Consider the following 19,749-nt stretch of genomic DNA (forward strand, 5'->3'; position numbering starts at 1 on the left):
GCTGTTCACAGTGTAATTGTAACACTGACAGATGCTGGTTGTCAGCAGGCAGGGTTGAACCTAGGACTGCAGGAACTTAGTGCATGAGCCTCTACCACATGGGCTAAAGGCCAGCTGGCTGTTAGCTAAGGCTGTAGAGCAGACTCATTTTATCTCTCTCTTTAAGTGGTCTTGGTGCCACAAGATGGGCTAGAACACCACACCCAGGAGGCATGTGGGTTACATAATGTATTACTCAGCTTGAGCAATGGTGATTAGAGGCCCAGGCTGACTTGGTTCATGCCATCTAAATTGATCACTAGTGAATGGCCTCTAGTGGTCCTTGTCTACAGCGAAAAGCTCAGTTGTATTATGATTCAAGGGTAAAAGAGTAAGAGAGAGAAATGCCACAGACTAAGGCAAATTGAATTCAGAGTCCCTTCATGGTGACAGACACTGGTTTGGGGCAGGGCACTTTTCCAGAGTATAGACAGCTAGTGTCACCCCAAAAGTAGGCTAGACAGCCAGAATTGCACTGATTCAACACAGCCAAGCTGCAGCTTCTAAGGTGAACTTCTGTGGAGCCCCTAATGCAGAGTTCAGCTGCTTTCTGTCCCTTGTCCTCACCTCAGCCTTCCTGGAAATACAATTTGCTCTACCCTGCGAGAGATCATGCCCCCTTAGAGCTCAGTAGCCCTCAAAGCTACAATTTTGAGGTGGAGGGAACTTCTGGGCCTATATGTTACTTCTCTGCTGCTTTCTTTCAATCGGCTCCTCCTGGCTTTATACAGCCACAGATTCTCAGTGGAAGGGGATGTTGCACTTGTTTTTCTGGCCAACACTGTTCATTACCAAGGGATCCTTTCTACTTGTCCTCTGGGTCAAATTCATCTCTGTTATTTTGGGGATCTGACTCAATCTCACTGGCTCCATAAACAGGAGTAAAGATACCAGCCTAACAGTGCTGTAGACCGATGGTTCCTGATATTCCACAGAACAGGTTACAGCACTGTCCGCAGAAAGGCAAGCTGCTGTCTCCTATGCTACTTTCCCAGTATGCTTCAACCATGAGCTCCTCTAGATGTGAGAGGAAAAGCCAGATCTTCTTTGCTTTCTCTGTCCTTGCAGTCCCTGCTGAGACTGGTCACTAGATTGAGACAGTTTTTCACTTCTAAGAAAAGGAGCCTTTAAACACAGTGGGGATTTTTCGGTCTTTAGCCAGTGGGATAAAGTAATTAAAAAAAAATCACAAAAATAATCAAAAGTTATAACAATTGCATTTTATTGCAGGAATAATTTTTATTGCTGGAATGCAGGAATAATTACTTGATCACAAAAGGTATAGGTCAATTTATCGGGCAATGGGAAAATCGCTTAGCAAGCTGTTTCTCTACAGTTAAATTTCTACCATCTACTCTTGAGTGTGATTAGATCTAAAAATGCCTCAGGTGATAACACTGGTATCAATCAAAACTAGATCTGGTCAGATTGGGAAGAACGTCTGTTGAGCTAAGTTTAAATCAAGAGGACAGGGAAGATTGCTTTGCTAACCCGTAGATTTTCAGTGGTGTACAGGGAGTTATGAACATCACTGCCCTTAAGGTTAATGTAAATCAGACAGTAGAATAGCCATACACCCACTGTGAATGTATGTATTATAATGCATAAAAGATAAATGTAAGCAGCAATTATGGCAAAGCTGAAGGTTGTTGGTGTAAATTTCCAGCTGCATAGGATCTGAAGCTTGTATGAAAATAAACCTTTAGATCATACAGTTCAATCTAGTTCCTCTACTTGCTTTCACACAATTAGGATCACAGATTTCAGCTATTCATTACAATTTTTTAATCTCCCGCTTCAGTTTCTGAATCTCCAGATACAGTTTCTTCAGTTCCAGCAGGGTTCTCAGTTCCGTCAGAGGCACATCACAATGGACAAACTCTTTACTCTCACGTACCCCTGAACATTCTTCAGTATTGCTTTGTTTTTTCTGTGAAACAGAGAAAGAGGGAATGTGATTATGCTGCAGAAGAGAAAGATTTACCTTTGAAGTATAATTGCTCCTTTTTGGGGTTGAACCCTCAAGTCAGTGTGTTACATATATCTGTATCATACGGTCTGTCTGACACAGGCCTGATACTGAAAAGGCCTTCACACCCACAATTCTTATTGATGTCTATAGGGGCTGATAGTTCTAAGCAACTTTGAGACCTTTCTGAACAACTTGCAGAATCAGGCACTTGGATTGTCAACTCCTTGAGCTGGAACCAGGCCTCTATTTGCATTTTCACAGTGCTAAGCACACTGGCAACTACTCATTAAATTTTCTTTATACTGTGCCTAGACCAACAGAAGATATGCCATGTCTCACACCCTGGACTGCATTGGAAGCCTCTCTAATTTATAATATGGCCAAGTTTTCATCCTGTGTGATTTTTACCTACCACATTTTTTTTTAAACCGGAATCGGTGCTACAAAAGGAGAAAATCTCCTACTTCAAAGCATGAGAAAGGATGGGATGGAGGAAGGACATGAGTTTGCTTTCAGATCAATACATTTTCCCCTTCTATTGTATCAATGGCACATCTCCCTACTTGGTCCCATTGCTTCATTAAAACAATGAGGACTCAGACTTAAGAAAATCAAAACACTGTTTTGTTATTACTTTTGTTTTACACTAGAAATTGGACTGAGTACTTCAAGAAATCCAGCAGGAGTGTCATACTTACACATTTGGGTAATGCTGTCCAGTTGCCGTTGGCTGAACAAGTGATACTAAAACTGTCTGTTGTAGGCAGGTACCAATTGTCTGAAAAATGGTACCCGGGAGAGCATTTGAAAGGAATGCTTTCATTTACGTTGTACCACATTTTCTCATCTAATGCATTGACCATTCTTCCATTCTGCACATCTGGCTTTGGACACTGCACTGAAAGGAAAAACCAGAGGATAAGGCAGAGGAGATGCACTGTGAGTGCTGCTTATTGCCTGTAATGGAAAGAGGCAGCTATATTGAAGACCCCATGCCCTTGGTTTACTTCACTACAGCTGTTTTGGTTTAAATCAGAAAAATAAACTACTTGTAACATCACACCCACAGTGACTCGCTGGAAGAAAACAAACATCATGGAGTTCAACAAGAAAAGGGTGTGAGTGAAATCCCATCCAGCGCTGTGTATCATGGGCATTTCATGGAGTCATGGGCAGCAGAGCACAGGTGCTTTGCTGGTTCATTTAAGGAAGTTTTATTGGCAGCCTTGGGACAAATGTGAATGTGAAGTTCACTCCCTTGCACACTTGTGGCCTTCTTCTAAATAGCCTCTTTGGTGTACTGCAGAATTAGCTTCCCCCGCACCCTTGCAGTGAGGAACAATTGCAAGTCAGCGGAGTTGCCTTGGATTTATACAGGTGGAACCAAGGGCAGAACTTGGTCCTTAACAGTGTCTTATGCTTCTATTGTGACTTTCATCCTGCAGGATGCCAAAGGCTTTGATTAGATACCACAGTGACTGGCTCCATACAAACCCCTTAGATAACAGTAAGGAACCCCTTCCCCACAACCACCTCTGGAGGAAGGGGGCAGTAAGCATGAAGGGCTATTTGAGGACTGTCTACAGAATGCAGACCTGAATGGAGAACTTGATTCTCATGCACACTAAAGCCTCTGGCAAGAGAGAGGGACTTAGTGTAAATGAGACTCCGTCCTTAAAGTTTTGTCTGGAAATCAGCCCCCACCACTCCTTCATCTCACATCCAACCTCCACAGAGCAAACTCTACAGAACTGAATGTGTCTACCTCAGAAGGAAGAAAGGCTGAGTCTGCCTTGGTGAGCTTCAAGTCTGTGAATCTGTGGAGCCAGACTTGTAAAACCTGAGGGTTAGCACACTCAGCCATTCCAGCCAAGGAAGTGCTAGTCAATATCAAATTGATTAAGGGGCAGTCAGAAGGTTTGGGGTTTTTTGCAGGCTCAGAAGTCTGTTGTTCATTGGCATTGACTCAGTTGAGTAGTACAGGGTACCACTTTTTCAGATTTTGGTACAAGCAGCCTGGGGTCCTTGATAAGCACCTTTTCTAAACGGGAAAAATCCATCATTAAAGCTGGTCCACTCCTGAAGAAAGCTACTTGGACCTAAACTCTGGGGATGCTTGGTCCTTATCCTATTAAATATATATTCTGCTGATAAATATTTAGTTCTTTGGCCTCCCTTCCACAGTATAGCCAGGAAAGTTTTAGCAATGAGTGATTAGTCATAATTAGCATCTTTCTTTGACGTACTTTCCTAATTAATCCTCAAAACACCTCTTCAAGGTAGCTTGGATCCACAATCTCCATTTTTACAGATGGGAAATGGAGGCAGAGAGGAGAAATATCTTGCTCAAGTTGTATGGGGAGACTTTGGCAAACCAGAAAAGTGCCTAAAACCACTATGGCTTATTGCTAAAAGCAGCCAAGTCAGTAGGCTGTAAATTGGCCATTCAGCAGTCTCAGTTTAACCAAGGGGGGTGAGGGTGGGGTTGGGTGCCACAGAGAGGGCAGCTTGACCCCACGTCCTTCCTGATAAGAACTGTGTTCAAGTTGCTGATACATGCATCTTAGAAGAGCAGGATGTGCCCCAGGAATGTCTATTGGGGCCTCAAGGCTGCCAACAGCTGGTTAATCAATAATCAGAAGGAACCTCTTGCTTGACCATTGAAACTGCTTACTTAACAAGTTTGCTTTAAAGGACATGTCATTCTATTACTAATGTATAAATAGGGGGAAAAAGTTTGAGGTAGTGGGACTCTTCAGGACTGGACTCTCTCTCTGGATGCATCTTGTGTTTCCCACTGGCAGACGAACTGCTGCTGTGCCACTCGAGAGCCACACTCAGCTTTGGTAATGATCAAGGGTTGGGGGTGTTTTACGAACCTGTTGCAGACGAGTGTATAGGTGCTTGAGACTAAGTAAAGTTTAGCTGTAAGTGAAAGCACTCTTGTGTTGTCCTGTTTGTGCCAGCCATTGATCAGTCGGATGGCCGTGTCTCCCTTGATTTATTTCCTGACACCACCTCGCACAGAGTAAAAGTTACCAAGAGCTTTGGGTTGAAAGAACCCCGGGTACCGAAGTCACACAGGGAGACTCGCCTGGGGCAGGAAGAGGGTAAGAACTCAAGGTCCTTGGTTTCCAGTGCTGTGCTCAGACCACCTCTTCCCCTATGGTGCTGTTACTAGGGCTCAGCGTACACGTGCCAGACCAATCACCATACCTCAGTTCATCATTTACACTTACCTGGCTGACAACTTGGTACAGGAGGATTCCAGGTGTTGTCATCCTGACACTGACTCTCTCTACTGCCATGGAGCAGGTAGCCTTCCTTGCAGGAGACCCGAACAGTGACACCGTATGTAAACGGTTGCCTTGTCGGAGTCATTCTTCCATTTTCAACCTCTGGCCTCGGACAGCGAACCACTGAGGGAAAACAACAAAATGGTTCATGCTACGTCAGAGACAGGGAACAAATCAAAGCCACTACACTTAAATAGCAGCTCATCTGTTTCCAGGCACACTAAACATGGCGGGTAAAAAAACAAAAAAAACCCAGCTACGTAAGAATATCAGATTCTTAACTGTTTAGCAGACCTCTGTGTGGAAAAATGTCTTTATCTCCATGGGCTGGTGCAGCAAGTAGTTACTCACGGCACTGGATTCACAGTGACACTGAGACTATTGTGAGGTGGGAAACTTTATATGGCAGGTTTGGTAGGTGGGTGAATGCTTTCAATGCTGTTCTCTTTTCTGCAGGTTCCTATTGCCAAGTCAAGGCACCAGGGTTATTCCATTTTTTTGGAATCAGGCTGTTCCCTCAAACGCTCTCTGATGTTGCATCCAGAAGGACTCATACCTAAAGGGATGATTCCAGGACAGCTGGGTTGGGAACCAGATCCAAGAGATGGGTCAGTGGGGTGGGGGAATAAGTCACCGGGAGTGAGACTCATGCCTCAGCTGGGACACAGGTCTAATGGCTGGTGGCACTGGCCAGTGAGAAAATCAGTAGGGGGTAATTTTTATATGTTTGAAAACAGGGGTCTGTGGTGGAGGAGGTTCAGTGGTGGTTCCAGGCACCGTAACCCTCCTTAGCTGCTCTCTAGCTCTGCCTGGGGTTAGTATCTCAGAGCCCATTCTCAAATCCCCTGATACACCTGCCAAGCTGTACATGTTAAGAATCTCCCACATGCGGGGAATCCTGCTGCTCCCACAGCACTCACTATTCCATGTGGGCTGCAAGAACAGCTGCTCCTGCTGGGATCCTTCACGTGGAAGTTAGAAGATCTACCTGGTTATTTTAACAGCTATAGGATCTATTCAGCTTCGGCAGTTTGCAGCTAACATTGCCACGGAGCCATCTGCACTCCGGGGTGGGGTTTGCCGCCAGACCGGGAAGGATAATGCACCACCACAAACGAAAAGCCTTAGTTTCCACCCAGGGATCCATACGGATGGGGATACCTTGGGCCAGTGCAGCCTGAGTGCCATAGCCACACCCTCTCTTGGCTTTTCACCACCCACGTCAGTGGTAATCCTGGATTTCAAAGATGATTGTGGGATGGATGAGGAGCGGCAGGCAGCTCTGCTCAGTTTCAGCCCCACTTACAAAAAGTGTTGGGACACTCTGCGTGGGTCTCCGGAAAGTACCCTCTACCCTTTGTAATTTAGAGTCATGTAGAATGACTTACCTTTGCACTGTGGGGCAGGCCCACTCCACATCATATTTACCCCATCAGATGTGCAATAAATGGAGGACTCTCCAATCAGTGACAAACCATCTCCGCAGCTATATGTCACTTGTGATTCATAGGGGAAATATTCCTTCATCCCACCATTGTGCAGCCCATTCATGATAGGTGGAGGTCGGCCACAGGCTACAAATGGATAGAAACAATGTAAGGCCTGATGCTCCTCTCATTGACTCAGGCAACAACTAGGGCAGCCCATGAAGTTATAGGGGCATCCAGCACTTGGTATTTAGACCATAGGTAAATTCTCTTTAATGGGGGCTGTTGATGCTCAGCTGCTTGAAAGATCAGTCTGTTGGTCAGACCACCCCCCTATAGTGCTTAATCCTTCCAGAATCTCCTAGGCAAACATCCCAACCCTCCCTGGGTCCCCCAACAAGTGTCTCAGTCCCACTACCCACTGTGGAACCTTCCCACAACATCTTCCGCAGTGTAATAACTATCCCACTGCTGCTGCCCATCCATACCGAATGAAGAGGAGGAATGACTGTAGAAGATGTTATCAGGGGCCTGAGCCAGGACTAATGGGAGGAAATTAAGAAAAGGAAATTTTAGGCTGAACATTAGGCAGTGCTTAATTTGTAATTAAAGAGGTGCTGGGGCTCAAACAATTGTGTTTTTTTTAACTTTCAGAACTGATGCACCATGCCCAGAGGTGCCAGGGCTCTGAACTGCCAAGCCCTGGCACAAATTAAGCAACGACAGTATGAAAAAAAACTTACTGCAAGTGAGATCTAAGACTCTTCAATAATCTAAGAAAAGGGGTGGGAGTCCCTTCGGCTGACACATTTAACTTTCAGCCAGAAGCAGGCCTGGAGATTAGACTGTAGGGAATACTTACATGTTGATCCCCCTCCCCCAGAATTGGACGAGGTCATCGGATAGAAGACAGATGAAAGAGCCCTTTGGCTATTTATTAATGATCTGTGGGGATCCTTCCAATATATCCTCCTAGAAGTTGAGATGTAGGGAGGCAGCCTTCCTGCTGTTGTTACTAAGATCATATGGTGGCATATTTCTTCTTAATGGTAGGTTCTCCTCTCATTTATACTTACTTTTATCACAAAATGGTACTGGAGGGTGCCACATCCCGTCACTTCGGCACACAATCCCCTCACTGCCTCTGAGGATGTAGCCAGGATCACATTGAAACACAATACGGTTGGCATATGTATATTCAGTTTTAACTGGATAGATCTGTTTTCCATTTTCAACCACTGGCTTTGAACAACTTATCTCTGAGGAACACCAACAGAGTTTTAGATTTTTTTTTCAGAATAAGATAAAAGAAAAAAAGTCACGGTAGAGACATTTTCTACAATAGAGACTTTACCAGCAGGGTCTGAACCGTTTGCAAGCATCTGAACACTGACACGAACATCAATTTCCTTAATTTTTGTTTTTAAAGACCCTACTTCCTAAAAGAAGTTTTGTTTCATGGGTGTCACAGTAAAAGGAAGATGGCTAAGAGTGTCTTCTCCAAAAGCTCTGTATAATATCCGAGAAGGACACTGCAGGATGGCGTAGTGTGACAAGGTTTTACTGTTCTGAGTTTGGGACAGTTGAGAGAGACTCATAAGTGGCCCAGCCACACATTGCTCACACATGCCATATTCAGTGCCTAATAGAGCCTTTATACCGCAGCACACTGGCTTGAATTTGGGATATGCCATGTGTTACAGCTAATCATTTACCTGGTGCTGTTTTTATTTTATTTATCTTCCACCTGCAAAACCAGGATCTTAGACCTTGTCTACACTGTGAGAAAAGACCCTTGGTATGGCTATGTCTGGCCTGGGTCAGCTGGGAGGGATAGTTCAGTGGTTTGAGCTAAACCCAGGGTTGTAAGTTCAATCCTTGAGGGGGCCATTTAGGGATTTGGGGCAAAAATTGGGGATTGGTCCTGCTTTGAGCAGGGGATTAGACTAGATGACCTCCTGAGGTCCCTTCCAAACCTGATATTCTATGACTCAGGCTCATCACTGTGCTTGGGCTGTAAAATTGCATGGCCTGTGGGGCTGTAAAATTGCAGTGCAGACGTTTGGGTCTGGACTGAAGCCTGGCCTTTGAGGCCCTGTGAGGAGGGAGAGACTCAGGGCTTGAGCTCCATCCTGAGCCTCAAAGTCTATCCTGCAATTTTTAGTCCCATAGCCTGGGCCTGAGTCAGCTGACCCAGGCTGAGACTTGGTGCTGTGGGGTTATGTGGGTTTTTTTTTTTTAATCACAATGTAGACGTACACTTTTGCAGAACATCTGATCCATGATATTACGGGTAAGTAACCTCAAAATTACCTAAAATAGCTAATATAACTACATAGATAAGTCTGATATCTCAGGACCTGGTAGGTCCTAACAGCAAGTGTTTGTCCCACTAGAAAGGGGGATTCTTGGATTTTTAACGATATATAGCACTCACCGATTTCTAGCCCTGGTAGCTTACCAGACATTCTACTTCAATCCTTTCAGTGGTGCAGAACTGAATTTTTATTATTGCCCATTCTGAGCCTCAAGCCAGTGTAATCCTGAGGGGCTGGAGGGACTTGGAAATGCCATATTTGACGGGGAAGGAACATTTGCCACAGTATTGTAAGTTATGTATGTAATACGTGAGTGTGTGTGTGTGTGTGTGTGTGTGTGAGTGTGTGTGTGAGAGAGAGAGAGATGTTTGGGGCTGCTTATTGGGATGTCCAAAGTTCTTGGATTAGGGTGAGCAGGCAGCGTACAGCTGAACAGGTCAAAAGTTGTACAATAAATGCAGTTCCTCACATCACACTGGTATCACCATGTCTACGGTACAGACACATTCACACAGCCAATTGCTCAATGTGTGCTGGACCAGATTTTCAGAGATGCTGAGCACCCCACCACTCCAGCTACAGTCAGAGATCTGGAGTTGCTCAGCACCTGGGGGCCAACCAGGCCCTAAAGTGTCCCCCTCCCTGCCATAAGCTATTAAATTGCTCTTAAATTTGTATATCAACTAAAGCAAAGAAAATTCAGCCAAAAATTGAGTTACTTACTCTGACATAATTCTGAGACTTTAGGCCATGTAAAATTTGTAAGACAGGTCAAATGAGGAGATACTCCAGGGATGGGTGTGTAACCTGGTCTGCAGGAGTAGGTCACTACGGTACCAACTAGAAACTCTCTGTGATTGCTTCTGTCAGCGTAGGCAAATGCTGGTGGGTAGGAACATCTCCCTAACAATCCAAAACAAGACAGAGATCTGTAAAAGTCATTTAACCCTGAAACCTATGGAGAATGAAGCATCCTCATAAGAATGTGGCATGTGAGACCCAGCTGTGGAAATCAGTGGCCTACATTCTGCTCGCCACTGCACTGAGCACAGTAACTGCAATGATATAAAACAACTAGGGCTGAATTATGGGCTTGGGTACGCGACAATGCACAGTTATGAGGGGACACAAACTGCAATGACTACCTGCTTCACAGGTGACAGTAATAGTAAGCAATGAGAAACATGACTAGCAGTAATCTATGGTGAAGTGGTGTGATGCTAGCCCCTGCATGGAATTAAAAGGAGAACTGCTACATTGTTAAATACATCACCTTGCTTGAAAACATAAGTTTTCCATTATGAAGAAATGGAATAAAGAGTTAGTATCTTTTAGCAAATTTCTATTTGCATAGCACCTTTTCTGAGGAGCTTTATAAACATCGGTGAGTGAATTCTCACCATACCCTTCTAGAAGTAGACACATGAAAATAAGGAATCTCCATCTTCTATACTGTCACAGGGATACTTCAGGTGGCGTGTCTAGCTTTTGTAAAATGAAAGTCACAGGCGCTTTCTTGCTCTCTTGCATGAAAGGTGTTTTCTTTGTCCTCCCCTGAGCTGGGAAATGACTGGCACCAAAACATCCCATGAACAAAAACCAAGAAGTCAAAATACAGCTTTTCGTCTCTGCAGTCCTCCCAGTTTAGTGCCTGCAGATGAAGATTCACTGCCCCAGCATTTGAATTACCTCCCAAACCCAGAGCTGTTTTTATCTGGTGTTAGGGTGACCAGATGTCCCGATTTTATAGGGACAGTCCTGATTTTTGGGTCTTTTTCTTATATAGACTTCTATTACCCCTGACCCCCTGTCCCGATTTTTCACATTTGCTGTCTAGTCACCCTATCTGGTGTTGACTGGCCTCAGACTCTGCTCTCCGCAACAAGCCTCACCTGGTCTTTCAGTATGAAACCCGGGTAATTAGCCCCTGTCTTTTCCCACCAATTGCTTTCCCCTGGGGTCTGAACACTCTGGTGCTCATTTGATTCCCAAAAGAAAGTGAGAAAGGAACTTCAACAGAAAAAGGCTGCAGCCTAGGTAGACATAAAGTGGAAGAAAGGAAGCCGGGGGGAAAAAGACAGACCATCTATTACACACCATTCATATCACATTCACTCAGTGATACGATATGCAACATCATGAGGGTTATAGACGACAGAAAGTTGCCCCAATATAGACACCCCACAAAGCATCACAATACTCTGGCACACACTTACCTAGGTCACAAACGGGTTGCTGCGGATACCACTTGCCATCAGCTTGGCATTGAATCCTGTCCGCGCCCCTGAGAAGGTAACCAGGATCACACTGAAACATTACACTGGTTCTGTATGTATAGTTATGTGGGAGTGGAGATTTCTGGCTTCCATGTTGAATATGTGGGACTGGACACTGAGTCTCTGCAAAACACCAAAGTACCGATTAATCCTCCCCACACCTCTGCAAGGCAAATAAGGAAGGAAACTACTTTACAAACAGAGAAACTGAGGCAGAGCAGAAAGAGACGTGCCCAAAAGCCTGAGAGGAAGACAATGGCAGAACCAGGATTAGAACTCAGAGTTCTCCACTGCCCAGCCATGTGCTGGTATTGCACCACCTCTCCATATATTGTAATTATTCAGAATTTGAGCATGTGTGCCAGAGAAGTGGTCATAGCACAGTCTGTCATCTATATACATCCCACTCACAAGATGATACAGGAAAATGTCATCTAATGTCACCTGCGCACTGGCTTTCTTTGCTGCAGTTGACAAGGTAGCTTTTGTTACAAGAAAACTCAAGACTGACACTATATGTAAACACAAATATTTTTCTAAAAAATGATTCAAAAATCTTTTTTACCTTCGCACTGAGGGGTAGGCTCACTCCAGGTTGGAGTGACCTCATCACCAGCTATACACTGAATGGAGGTTTTTCCAACAAGTGAGAAGCCTCTGTCACATCTGTAAGTTACCAATGATCCAACAACAAAAACTTTCTTGCGCCAGTCACTGTGCTGGCCATGGGAGATGTTCGGAGGTTGGGCACAAACTAGAATTAAAGAGAGAAAAATACATTATTTAAGAGACTGGGTCATATTCAGGCTAGCCTAGCAGTTACAGCTGGGCTGAAGACTGCCCACCAGGGACAGGAGCCACCAGGCCAGAGTTGGAAGAATCTCAGTTCTCCATCATTTATACTGACCTGGTTCGCAAACTGGTATGGCAGGATCCCATTTGCCATCATGATTGCAGCGAATCTGAGCATTTCCATTGATACTGCCTTTGATACCATGCCCAAAATCACATTCAATTGTAACACTGTCCCCAAATGCATAGGTCTCCTCTCCAGGTCTAGGCATAGGTGCCTGTGTTCCATTGTTAACATCTGGAGCTGGACAACGAATTTCTGAGAAACACCAACAGCAGCAACAGCGTTAAATCACAGCAAAGACAATTGTGTGGCTGCAGATTCATTTGACCCAGTGGAGCTGAATTCTTTGCAAGCTATAGAAAATTGGCATTTCCTTGACATTGAGCATGTGAAAAGTTGTACAATAAATGCAGTTTATTTATTTTGTTACAAGAAAACTCAAGACTGACACTATATGTAAACACAAATATTTTTGTAGTCATCCTTCCATTTTCAACCACTGAGGGAAAACAGCCAAGATGTTGGTGCTAAGTCTAAGACAGGGAACAACGAAAGCCAAGACATGCAGAGGACAGCTGGATCTATCTTCCAAGCAATCTGAACATTGTGAAAAAACACACAGCCACAAAAGATCACCACATTTTCTTAATCTTGCCGTTGACCTTTGTGTTTAAGGAAAGTTCTTATTTCCACAGGCAGTTGCAACAGATCATTTCTTATTGCACTGGATTCGTGATGAAATTTGACTATTGGCAGGTCTCCCGGGGGAATTATGGGACTACTGGAGATGGGGCAACGCAGCATTCAATACATGAACACCTTCCATGCTGCCAGCTCCTCGCTGCAGCTTCCTGCTGCTGAGTTAAGACACCGGGGTCATTTCAACTTTTTGGATTCAGACTGTTCCTGCAAACGCACTGCTATCGCAGGACTGCAGGCTTAAGGGGATGCTGCCGGGACAGTTATACTGGGAACCAGTAGCCAGAATAAGGGTCAGGCACAGGTGGTGGAGAAATCAGTGTGAAAGGAGGACAAGCATTAGCTTGGATGTGGGTCAGAGAGCAGATCACATATATGGGTGCTGGGTGAGAGAGGAAACTGGCAGTGTGCGTCTCAGGGAGTAGGTTGTTGGGAACATTTAAGGCACTGGAAAGGAGTGGTCAGCAATGGGATGGCAGAGAGTGAATGGGTTATGGGGACACATTGCGCCAAATCATTCAAAAATCTTTTCTGCCCTTTCCCAATACGAGTCATTTTAGTGCAATGCAGAATGAATTACCTTCGCACTGAGGGGTAGGCTCGCTCCAGGTTGGAGTGACCTCATCACCAGCTATACACTGAATGGAGGTTTTTCCAACAAGTGAGAAGCCTCTGTCACATTTGTAAGTTACCGATGATCCAACAACAAAAACTTTCTTGCGCCAGTCACTGTGCTGGCCATGGGAGATGTTCGGAGGTTGGGCACAAACTAGAATTAAAGAGAGAAAAATACATTATTTAAGAGACTGGGTCATATTCAGGCTAGCCTAGCAGTTACAGCTGGGCTGAAGACTGCCCACCAGGGACAGGAGCCACCAGGCCAGAGTTGGAAGAATCACAGTTCTCCACCATTTATACTGACCTGGTTCGCAAACTGGTATGGCAGGATCCCATTTGCCATCATGACTGCAGCGAATCTGAGCATTTCCATTGATACTGCCTTTGATACCATGCCCAAAATCACATTCAATTGTAACGCTGTCCCCAAATGCATAGGTCTCCTCTCCAGGTCTAGGCATAGGTACCTGTGTTCCATTGTTAACATCTGGAGCTGGACAACGAATTTCTGAGAAACACCAACAGCAGCAACAGCGTTAAATCACAGCAAAGACAATTGTGTGGCTGCAGATTCATTTGACCCGGTGGAGCTGAATGCTTTGCAAGCTATAGAAAATTGGCATTTCCTTGACATTGCTGAAGAGGCTTCGGTTTAGAGAAAGTTTTGTCTTCTGGGCAGAAACAGCATGTGGGTTAAGGGATTTCATTTTCACTGTTCTTATGGGCAGCTGTTCTGATTGCAACTGGCAGGGTATTTTTGGCCTTCATCACAGATAGAGTCAGTGAGTAGCACCGGCTGTGTTATGACCATACTGTGTATAAAAAGGCAGGTGATACGGCGTGATCTATCTGGATTGCTATCTACTTTAGGTTCAGATGGAGATGGTCGATGGGGGCAACAGATCTGTCCGTAAGCATAGAAATGTACAGGTGGCAGATTTTAAGAGGCACAACATGGAATTCATAGCCCGGGGGTATATGCAAACTTTAAGCTACCTTTGTACCTTCCCAGTACCGGACTGCTCCACACAGACAGCCCTGGGGACCTGTGCCCAGCTGCCTATGGGTTTGGCTTCAGCTTTACCCAGAATCTCTGCAGTTCTATGTGCTGTGACCTGCCCCAACACACCCCTCCCACTGGCACACTACTTACCCCAACCTTGCTCGAGGCTCCTGGGAAGACAGCCCTATTGTAGTCTTCTGCAGTTCCTGCATAGGTGGAGTCCTCTTCTGGATGGATCCAGGGCATCTAAAGACCTGTTCTGTCACTCTGGACATTTTACTTGGAGTAAAGGGGCCAGACTGGGAGTGAGGATCGCACCTCAAATTGTTAACCATAAACCCCCGGGTTAGCAGGAAGAGAAGACCCTGACTATCCCTCCTTGTCTCTCACCCCCATCGCTACACTTTGAACCACACACAAACTGACTATAAGCATAATCTCCCTATTGGTGTTAAATTTGCTCAATTAAAACAAAGATAATTTAGCCAAATACTTACTCTGACAAAAGTTCAGAGCTGAAGACCATGTCGAATTTTGAAGACAAGTAACATGCCCTTGCCGTATTCCAGCAATCAGCTCATAACCTGGGCGGCAGCCATATTTAACCACCATCCCGACTGGAATCAATGTGCCAACATTAGTCTTCTGAACAGCATTGGGAATGTCAGGTGGATCAACACAATGACCTACGGGTAAAACATGAAGAATGTAAGGACATCCTTAGCCAGGAAAACCTATTGAGGTGAAATCTCCTCAACAAGAATGTGATGTGAGAGGCATAGCTGGGGAAAATCAGAGGTCCATATTCTACTCTCTCTCGCTCAGATCCATGCAATCCCATTACTCAGAATTTAACTCAGTCATTTGCAAGGAAACCGCATAGAAAATACAACAAAAACAAATGGGAATATGGGTGGCAGTCACTATATGATTCTAGCTTGCGTTTGGAATTAGAAAGGGAAATGCAAGGCCCTACACTAAACCTGACAGTGTTTCTGTTTGTCTGTAACATGCAGTGTTGTTGTAGTGGTCATGGTCCCAGGAGATTAGAAAGAGACAAGGTGGGCAAGGGATTAGCTTTTATTGGTGAGAGACACAAGCTTAGAGCTTGCACAGAGCTCTTCTTGGTGTTGGTAACATGATAACTTCTGAACACCACATCCAATCAACTCCACAATTCCCAGGCATCAGTAGGCAGAAGCCTGTTGGTTTTGGTGGAATGTGGACAATCGGAAGAGGGATGGGGAACAAACAGAGCTTCTTGCATCTGATAATTGTCAATAGATCAGAGAACTGGTTGATCTCAGCCATTAACACCGTCTAGCAGAATACCTGCCATCTCAACACCGCCTGTTCTCCCAGTACCATTTAAAATGATGACACCTTGAAGGACTTCTGTCCCAGACAGGAAGAAAAGAAGCAAAAACAGGGTTTGGGGAAAAGATGGTACACACTGAACCCTGGTCCGGAGGGGAGACGGAGCCACACAGAGCCATGGCATGAGGGAGGAGATATCAAGGAGTCTTGGGAAAGGAGCGGAGTGGGAAGGTGGCTCACAGGATCTTGTGGGGGAGAATGGAGGAACGAAAGAAGCCCAGTGGTGCGTGCAATGAGCTCAGCCTACAGACGTAACCAAGCGTCCAAACCTCTAGTTAATTTCAAACTATAGAATGGTTTAAACCGGAATCCCTGTTTTCAGCAGACAAGTCATCATGGGGCTGTCTCAGCCCAGTGAGATTCCGGCTTATACTGCCGTGACAATTTCCTCTTTTTTTAAAAAACAAACCATCAAACTGGTTGCACAACTGCAATCTGTGTTCAGTTCCGTGCACATCCCCACAGGCAAGCCAGAAGCACTGTTCCTGAGCCATCTTGTGTATCTAGCATCAGTCAGGCTGGGCAGACTGCGCACTACAGATCTCGCATGGAGATTTTCTCAACAAGTCAGTTATGTTAAGTAGCAATTACATTAGCAGTGGTCCTATTCCGGTCACAATCACACTGATCAGGCACCAGGGAAATGCTGGTCACTATTAGAAGTTAGACCCTCTATTCAAACACCACCTGGCACTGACCTGTCATCCACATAGTTCAAATTTGTGAGTGGCTGGCCTGTTAAACCTGGTAATGATCCTTCATTTCGATAACACTGTTATGAAGGTTTCAGAGTAACAGCCGTGTTAGTCTGTATTCGCAAAAAGAAAAGGAGTACTTGTGGCACCTTAGAGACTAACCAATTTATTTGAGCATGAGCTTTCGTGAGCTACAGCTCACTTCATCGGATGCATGCCGTGGAAACTGCAGCAGACTTTATTTATACACAGAGAATATGAAAAAATACCTCCTCCCACCCCACTGTCCTGCTGGTAATAGCTTATCTAAAGTGATCATCAGGTGGGCCATTTCCAGCACACACTGATGATCACTTTAGATAAGCTATTACCAGCAGGACAGTGGGGTGGGAGGAGGTATTTTTTCATATTCTCTGTGTATAAATAAAGTCTGCTGCAGTTTCCACAGTATGCATCCGATGAAGTGAGCTGTAGCTCACGAAAGCTCATGCTCAAATAAATTGGTTAGTCTCTAAGGTGCCACAAGTACTCCTTTTCTTTTTACTGTTATGAAGGAGGTTGGGTGACCCTCGTTGAAGCGATGGGCATGATAACAGCTGCCCCCCATCCAGGATAAATATCAGACACAGTTAAGCTCCTTTATAGAGTAAGTTGGATAAAACCATAGGAGCCACTGCCCAGACACAGGCTGCAAGCAAGGCTGGTAAGTTTTGTCTGAAGGCTGTGCGCATGTAAGTCCGTGAACAGAAGCACCCAGGAAACAGGCAGAGAGAACTAGCCCAGGCAGCCAGAAGCAGACAAAGAAGGAGCAGGAAAGCCAAGGAGATGGCAAGAAATGCACTGGTAACGGGGCTCAAGAGGAAATGGAGAGAGAGCGAGCTTTTCTATAGTGTGCTGACAGGAACGAGGCTTGGAACTGTGAGCAAAAAACCTGTCTCCAGTGTGATTCCTACTGTTTCGGGGAATCAGGACTCTTGTCTACCTTCTCTGTGAATAAACAGGATTGCACCAGAGAAATACCGAGCTCGATCATCAATTTCTCCTCTTAACAGAAACAGCCTGCAAGACACTGCGTATTGGCTAACCGCTCAGGGGTAACAGTACTTTTCAACCTGTGGCGTCCAAGCATTTACAGTGAGCGCTCAACTTGAAACATGGGAGTTGTCCCATGGACGTCAACACTACCTGTGTGCTTAAAGTTAAGCACATGCTCAAGAGCTTTGTGGAATGGGGCCTTAAGGAAAGAAAAGCACCACCTCCATTTGGAACTGCAGGAGAACCGTAGCAGGCAGAGCTGGACTTTGGCCAGGAAACAAGAATCAGTGCGGTAAGAATGGCATGGGATCTTCAGTGACCACAAGTGCCCAGGAGCTTGCCAGAGGGAAGCAAAGAGAGAGTCCAGGGGTGAGGGTGAAGGGGAAAGCCAGGAGAGGGGAGAGGGTGGGGATGGGATTGAAGGGAGAGGCTCATCCTCCTACTCACTGAGAGCTCCCCCAGGCAGCAGCATGAGTACCAGGGTCCCCAGGAGCCGCAGGGTCCAGCCAGAGGGAAGCGACGTCATGGTGCCAGGTGAGTTCCCAGAGAATGGGGGTGACAGCGCAGTCCGGGCAGGGCTGCAGCCGCTCCTCACCCTGCACACTGTGCAACACAGACCCCAGCCAGGGCCACCCAGAGGCACATGAGGCAAGGGGAAGTGGGAGTCAGTGCTCTGCAGCTTCAGGGGCCCAGGAAGGGGATGGGCAGAGTGCACATACTGCCCAGCCCCCTCTGTAGTGTTGTGCTCATGGCAGACAGTGCACAGGGTAGAGCGGATATAGCTGCAGTTAGTACCATAACAAAAGCAGGCTGTGGTCACCCCCTCAGCATGGGAAACACCTGGGGGGGGCAGCATTTCCTCCCTCTGCCTCCTTCCAAGGGCTGGGCGGCGTCAGAAGAATGAGACATCGAGGGGTATTAATGTTTAGCATCCCCTGCAGGCTGCACACACTTGTTTTTTCTTTAGAGGATGCTGCTGGAAGGTGTAAAGTTTGCAGAGAGGCACCTACCAGTGCAGCGCTGTACAGCTCAGGTTTCTCAGTGGAAGAGAAATGCAGGATTGTTATTTTTCTGGTCTGGGGACAAACACAAAGTTATTCTGACACAGCAGCACTACGCCACCCTGTCCTGATCAGCACCCCCAAACTGTGCTGATTTCTGAAACACAAGAGGCAGTCCAGTTACCAAAGGATCCTTGCTATTTATCCTGTGGGTCAAATTCATCCCCGCTGTTACTCTATCCGCCTCCGCTAATGTCATTACCCAGGGATGTATCTGACTCAAAGCTGCTCCTGACTTACAGATGCAAACCGAGCCATGCTTCACTCCTCAGCAGGAAAAGGAGCCTTTAAACCTGCTGGGCACTTTCCTGTCTTACAGCCAAAGGGAGAAAATTATAAAAACAAAGACAATCGGCAGTTTTTACAGTTGCACTTTATTGTAGCCCTGCAGGACAGAAATAATTGCTTGATCACAATGGCGTAGGTTAGAGGACGCCCCTATCATTCATTGGGCAATGGGGAGATGGTTAGTTGGTTGCTGCTCTACAGTTAAATTTTCACCATCGATTCGTGGGAGTGTGTGTGAGGATATAGAAATGCTGCAGATGATACCAGCATTGAAGTCAACCAAAAATAGATTTGTTCAGTTTAGGAAGGAAAACTGCTGACTTTTTAAATAAGAGAATAGGGCAGAAAATTGGCTTTTTTATGCTTTACATTTTCACAGTGGGGCAGAGGGATTTGCGAACAGAGTTGCCCTTAAGGTTCATGGCTATCAGGCAGTTAAACAGCCATTCATTACTTTAAACATGTTTGGGTTATAATGCACTTAGGTTAAATATATGCAACAGTTGGGTGATTTCTGAAAGCTCAACGTTGTTGGTGTATTCTGCAGAGGGTCTGAAGCTTGCATCAACTGAAGGTTTACTTTCATACATTTTAATCTAGTTTCTCTCAACTTGCTTTCCCTTTCTGAACTGAAAGGAATCTGAATTCAACCCTTTTACTTATAGCCCTCACAAATATATAAGAGGATGAAATCCCTAGTTTATCAAGTAGGGACTTACATTTGTGAGATTGAAAGGAAAGAACAAAAAAACCCCAAACCGTAACCACTGGCGCACAGCATGAAAAAAA

General features: G+C 45.4%; 1 protein-coding gene across 1 annotated transcript; it reads right to left on the bottom strand.

The window, feature by feature from the left end:
* Positions 1–1,269: 1,269 nt before the first annotated feature.
* On the bottom strand, positions 1,270–18,297 carry LOC311510902 (C4b-binding protein alpha chain-like). The gene is made up of 13 exons (XM_084610986.1): positions 18,059–18,297; positions 15,002–15,190; positions 13,806–14,009; positions 13,464–13,652; positions 12,236–12,439; positions 11,894–12,082; positions 11,269–11,451; positions 9,776–9,955; positions 7,811–7,993; positions 6,696–6,881; positions 5,251–5,430; positions 2,710–2,909; positions 1,270–1,969 (listed from the first exon to the last, which is right to left on the bottom strand). Exons 1-13 carry the CDS (start codon positions 18,135–18,137, stop codon positions 1,814–1,816), a joined length of 2,322 nt encoding a protein of 773 aa, XP_084467112.1. The 5' UTR covers positions 18,138–18,297; the 3' UTR covers positions 1,270–1,813.
* Between the last annotated feature and the right edge of the window lie 1,452 nt (positions 18,298–19,749).

Source organism: Lepidochelys olivacea (genome assembly GCF_965140295.1).
Source record: "Lepidochelys olivacea isolate rLepOli2 genome assembly, chromosome: 21".
Lineage (NCBI taxonomy): Eukaryota > Metazoa > Chordata > Testudines > Cheloniidae > Lepidochelys > Lepidochelys olivacea.

Excerpts from the sequence above, each read along its gene's own strand:
- LOC311510902 (XM_084610986.1), bottom strand. The coding sequence starts at position 18,137 with ATGACGTCGCTTCCCTCTGGCTGGACCCTGCGGCTCCTGGGGACCCTG. Across the intron at positions 11,452-11,893 it reads GCCTACCCCTCAGTGCGAAG|AGACTCAGTGTCCAGTCCCA; the intron begins GTAAAAAAGATT and ends GGTGTTTTGCAG. Across the intron at positions 9,956-11,268 it reads GCAACCCGTTTGTGACCTAG|GGAGATGTTCCTACCCACCA; the intron begins GTAAGTGTGTGC and ends TTGGATTGTTAG.